Here is a 6,000-nt window from a genome sequence, read left to right on the forward strand (position 1 = left end):
AATTCAATTATTTAGTGAAGACTACTAGTTACTCAAGTGTGTGTACTACGGCTGGGAATTGCCAGGGAGCTCACGATACATGTTGCGAATCTCACAATTGTATATGTATTGCGATTCGATGTTCCAAACACCATATGTTTGCTGCAGAGGGCCAAGAGAGAGCCATGTTTTGATCAGTCACTGAAATAAAAGTGCTACCTATTTAAAAAGAAGATGGTAACAAACTAGTTTTGGTGCAGGTACAGCAAACTAATGCAAAAATAATATTGCGATATCATCAAAACAATAAGATATGGTCAAAAATACTGCACTGTATGATATCACCATCAATGACCCCACATAATCAAGTAGACCTAAGCCTAACAGTACACCACTTACCTCATTTTGCCCAACATGCTGCATAATTGCCAGACTTCAGAAGACATTACTAATGAATGCACAAGAGCCACTACTTGAGGCAAATATAGTACAGTAAAGGGTAGCTAGCTAGTTGCTACACAGGCTAGATAAAATAATAAATTGGCAATGTAGGCCTACATTCCACCTTTTAAAGCCTGATAGTGTGGAATAATACAGGTTGAGGTACAATAACCAAAAGGTTGCCAATTCAAACGTGATTTTATCCATTAAATTCTGATCACGCCCTCATCATTCCATCCTTTTTTGCCTTTACCTCCCTTATCTCACATCATTTGCTCACATTGTATATAGTCTTATTTTTTTCTACTGCATCATTAATTGTACGTTGTTTTACTCCATGTGTAACTCTGTGTTTTTGTATGTTGTCGAACTGCTTTGCTTTATCTTGGCCAGGTCGCAATTGTAAATGAGAACTTGTTCTCAACTTGCCTACCTGGTTAAATAAAGGTGAAATAAATAAATAAAAAGAAGTGTTTAAGCATTATTTAAAATGTACCTGTCATTTGTGTTATCATTCCACTGCTTTGTGTACACTAAATAGCAGGAATCTCATATAGGACCATTCATGGAATAGAATGGTTGTGTGTGACCCAGCTGGTTTCGGGAAATCTGCAAAGGCCGAGTTTCAGAAACAGATCAATGGGTTTTTTTGTTTGCAGGACATAAAACGTTCAGATTTCAACCAATAACCAAGATCAAAACAATCACTAAGAATCCACTTCACCTTCTAAGGAGTCAGTTAAGCCTGGCGGAGGGAATTTAAGTCATAGTCAAATATACTTGTCCCCTGCTGCCTTTATTAACTAGCCTAAGTATAGGTCTGTCCGTAAAGTAAACCGGTTGTTGAGAATGAGAAGCCTTGCCAGGCAAACAAGTTTCAGTCACATCAGAGTGATGCCAATGAGAAAGCGGGCCAACTACAACAGAGCTAGAGGACAGCCTGGCCCATTGGATACTGTCACTCTGTCCTCCTGATACACAGAGACAATAGGGCACTGTTCCCCCACTCAAACATTCCTCCCATCCACATATTTGAGAGTAAATGAAAATATGACAAAGCCAGTTATGAGTTACTCTGTTATTCCAGAGCAATCGAATAGAAAGTGAATTCAAAAAGATGAAGGGCAGATCTTGATGAAGAGCCTCAGTCTCTGAAGACCATAGATGTGTGCATTGGGGCAGAGTTTGCCGTGGCTGTCAAGTGCAATTTAAAAGCAGACTTCCCACAATAAAAAAATAAAAAAAATCAGTGAGTACCGACTATGAGAGATAAATGTATGTAATCTATATTATTCTGGTTGTCCAGCCTTGACCTTTTTTTACTGTACTTTTGGTCTGCCATAAATAATTACCAATAGGTCATGGCACCTTTGGGCTGTAGGCACATTAAAATGTCCACTTTTTTCTCTGTTACAGAGGGGATAACCAATGGGTCGTGTTCAGAGATGGAATTGGTCTTGACAAGCAACGAAAGAGGAATCCTACTGTAGTGCACTGAGCCTATAGGTGACACAGTTGGTTACATGTTTCATCATCGCTCTGAAAAGGCTGCAATTGAATTAGCCTAAAAAAAGTAAGAAAGTAGAACGTACTGTTGCATATTTGTAGCCTGAAGTTCTAGTTGTGGAACAGGGAATACACATTGAAATATTGAGTATATTTTAAGCTTGTGCTGAAGATGACAATTTAACAAGCATGACAATTTGATCTGTCTTGATAGCCTAGCTACTTGTTTCGGAATAGGTAGAGCATAATGAAAAAGGGCCACGTGAAACCTAGAAGTGGAGAGATCAAGGAGTCGTTTGCAACAAAGTACTGTAGCGTTTTGTGTACTGCAACTAGCGAATACAACATCCAAGTGTTCCTCAACCATAACTGACTTCATGAAAATCATACATTCGATAAAATGGTATGTCAATCGCCAGGATAGCTATTTCGAACATATGGAACATTTGGTTTAAATTGTGAGATGGCTGAAGTTGCATGATACCCCAAAAATATTTTGCTAGCTATCAAGTTAACTCCAGTACTTGATAGACTTCTAGCTTGCCTCGTAGCTAGCTTGATACAGAGGTCAAACACAAGCGAGAAAATGATAGAGGATAGTCCGGGCATGCACGCGCTTACCTCACAACATATAGTGAACTCGGTTCCAGCGTGATTTTCTTTGGCCTTAATAACTCACAACCGAATGATTAACTATTAGCTTTCAAATGAACGTCCAGATTCACGTTTACTCTACTGGCAAAACGCCGACAGCACACGTCACACTTAAATATAACAACCACAGCAAGATGACTTTTGACAAGGCAGGAAAATGTAGACGTAGCACGCATGTTTTCGTATGGTAGCCAATCAGACGACCGTTCAGGGCAGGCATTTCCGCCGTCACAATGTCGTCACTAGTTACCCCAGCCACAAAGTCATAAACCCCGCCTATTTCCACAATGTATCTTCTTAAAATATGATTTTAAACCTAACCTTAACATTACTAACCTTAAATTAAGACCAAAAAGTGATATTTTGTTTTCACGATTTTGTGGCTGTGGTAACTAGTGCAAACCCCGCCACATGGCAGCCCGAACGATGACGCGATGTCGTACGATGTCGACATGTTATAAACCTACATAACATCGTATAACATCTGTGTATTTGACATTTCATGTTACCATCAAAAAACAACTAAATGTACGTTTTCATTCACAGATATTCTCAATTTGTGTATTTTCTAGGTGAACTCTTACCTGTAGCTACATAACATGTTAATGATCTAAAGCATACTGTAAATTAAAACTCAATGTTGGGGCTCCCAGTCTAAGGCACTGCGTCTAAGTACTAGAGGCGTCACTACAGACCCTGGTTCGATTCCAGGCTGTATCACAACCGGCCATGATTGGGAGTCCCATAGGACAGCGCACAATTGGCCCAGCGTCTTCCGGGTTAGGGTTTGGCTGGGTAGGCCATCATTGTAAATAAGAAATTGTTCTTAACAGACTTGCCTAGTTAAATAAAGGGTAAATAAAAAAAATGATCAAATTGAGAATAATTTGAAGTACTCAAGCTATTGTTTGAGGAAACGAGCATTCTTTACCTAAATCAGTTGAGATTACATGTACATATTGGGATGTTGTAGTGACCTCTGGAGGATAAAAGTAGTAGTTTATGAAGTACTTTATTGAGCACAAAAGGCATGTAAACTCAGCAGGGGCAGCAATATCAAGATTGTCAATGTATGAGGTCTTATCCAGAAGTCCCAGACATGGCTGCAGTTGTTCTGCTTTCTTTGGTCTGTTCCAGTATCGGGCTGCTGGACAAGTCTGGTCTGATGGAACCAGCCTTATTGCTGCATTCACCATTCTATTTCAGTGAACAGAGCAATCAGGCTGGTTCCAACAGTCTAGCTGAATTACATACAAGGCACTTGGGGGTGTAGAATTTAGGAAATAAATTAGGAAAACAGGATATGGTGACTTCAGTCACTCAAGAATAAACTACAAGAACACTATTAGTTTAATAAAGTCACAATATTTGTGAACAGAGGAACATCCACTATACAGGATAATATATTCATAGAAATGAATATTCAAATTGGGACAACAGGAAAACATTCAAACAAAACAGCAATCTTTTTTTCAGGCCTAACAGTCCATTAAGTGAAATAAGCACTGTATTTTGGTCTCCACAAATAAAACAAGAACAATATGTCCATATTAATAAAAATTGCATAGCAAGACACACACACATTAACCTTTACATAAAAACCTTGATACTACAAGCAATGAAGATTGGAAACAGAGACACTGCATAGGACCAAAATAACCTCTGCCTGCTTTGGACTAACCAACAGAGTGAATATGCTTTATATTTGACTGGACAAATGTATACCTATTTGAATCATATAAGCATCTTGATTATATTTATAGAGAAAATAAACTTGTGGGTATAGCATTAAAGTTGTGAGCAGACAGGCAAAGAGGTTTGTGCCATGCATGGGTGTAGTAGATGTGTCAATGAAGCATGTGTCAACTGATGGCAGTGCAATGAGTGTCTCAGTGCTCCTTAGTTTAATAAGGGGTTGTGATGAGGGGGTTTAACCAGCAAAACGGTAATTGACATGGATCTCTGGCTTGATGTCACACACCATCTTAAGCAGGTTGCCCAGCACCCCTTCCCGGTTCTGCTGGTAGCTGGTCTGGATGCTACCCATCTTGCCCACGGTCTCTTTGTCCACCTCTACAGCAGAGTTACCATGGGATCCAAGAGCCTAATGGAGAAATGGAAGACCGATTTAGGCCACCTTACAAGACAAACATACAGTAAGTATTAAATAAGTTATTATATGGTAAGGTCTTATCAATTTAGCTACCAACTACAGTACAGTGCCTTATGACTAGGAAAACATGACTCATGTTTCCCATTTGCAAATTAAAACTTTCCCCCAGTGTCTCACCGCAGCCTCCTTGGTCTTAAAATCCTTCTCCCTCTGCATACGGTACTGCTCAATCTCGGCCTGGGCTTCCTCCTTGGCCTGCTTCAGCCGACGGTTCTTACCTGATCAAACAGAAGGGAAAAAAATCTGCACTTAGGCCTAGTAAGTGAAATAAACATTGATTAAATTCCCCGTTCAATCAAGTTCCCAACTACACAGTTTGTTGTGTGCTTCATGACAAAATGGGAAGTGAAATCCTATTGTTTCATAGGGAAATGAGACTTAGTGAAAGAATTGTGAGGAAAGAAGCAAGTAGCCTACAATCAAGGCATAGATTTTAAGTCTGGGCCTAAAAACCATGTTCAGTGGAGAATATCCATTTAAAGTGTTTAGTCCAGAGGTAGGCCTAATCGGGGTCTGGGAAACCAACCGTTGGAGTAGACTGAAGGGTAACGGATACATTTAGATGTGTCAATTTTCCCTTTAAGACAGAGGCAACTTTTTTTTAAACGAGCTCCTACAGGGAAACAAAATCGTTTTGAATGGTCACCCAACTTCGGAATTCCAAGTAAGGAACTCGGGCCTCTTTCTAAAGCCCCGACTTTCCGACCTGAAGATTACTGACGAGTTCACGGTTGTCTTAAACGCCATTAAATTTATACAGGAAGTCTTTCCGAACCTAATTGCGCAGCTGTAAGCAAGCGGGTCGGATCTGCTGGCTAGGTAGCTAGTCATCTTTGATTGAAGGCCTTGCCATCTTCACACTTTGCAGTTAGGAATAAATATATATGTTGGCTGTCAAATCTGGGGTTTATTACAGTAGCTGTTTATAATTAAAATGTTACTTATGCCATTAACTAGCTACCTTCCAGAAAAAAATGTTAACTAATCAAGCTAACGTTAGCTAGCTTAGTTTATCTACGCCGTTGAATGACAGCAGATTTTAACTTACGTTTGCGGGCTTCTGCTACTTTTTCTGCAGCTCGTTTTTCAGCTTGCAAAAGCTGCTGGATACCCTGGGACTGGCTTGCCATTGTTTAGTTCGGAGAGAGACGGACAAGAATATGTGGTTCCTCCAGCTGCTGTTCTGTGTTTGCAGCGAAGTTTGGTGAATTTACTGCTGACAGCGCGTCACAGACAGAAGGCGTAGC

General features: G+C 40.0%; 2 protein-coding genes across 2 annotated transcripts in view; both read right to left on the reverse strand.

Moving 5' to 3' along the window:
- Positions 1-2,729, reverse strand: part of LOC115159712 (high affinity copper uptake protein 1-like) — a 30,715-nt gene extending 27,986 nt beyond the window's left edge. Inside the window, exon 1 of the mRNA XM_029709715.1 lies at positions 2,548-2,729. The gene's annotated coding sequence lies outside the window, so the exon portion shown is untranslated. The remainder of the gene's footprint in view (positions 1-2,547) is intronic.
- Positions 2,730-3,576: 847 nt separating this feature from the next.
- On the reverse strand, positions 3,577-6,000 carry LOC115159717 (V-type proton ATPase subunit G 1). The gene is made up of 3 exons (XM_029709722.1): positions 5,802-6,000; positions 4,871-4,971; positions 3,577-4,684 (listed from the first exon to the last, which is right to left on the reverse strand). Exons 1-3 carry the CDS (start codon positions 5,881-5,883, stop codon positions 4,511-4,513), a joined length of 357 nt encoding a protein of 118 aa, XP_029565582.1. The 5' UTR covers positions 5,884-6,000; the 3' UTR covers positions 3,577-4,510.

The sequence above is a fragment of the Salmo trutta genome, chromosome 23 (genome assembly GCF_901001165.1).
Source record: "Salmo trutta chromosome 23, fSalTru1.1, whole genome shotgun sequence".
Taxonomy (NCBI): domain Eukaryota; kingdom Metazoa; phylum Chordata; class Actinopteri; order Salmoniformes; family Salmonidae; genus Salmo; species Salmo trutta.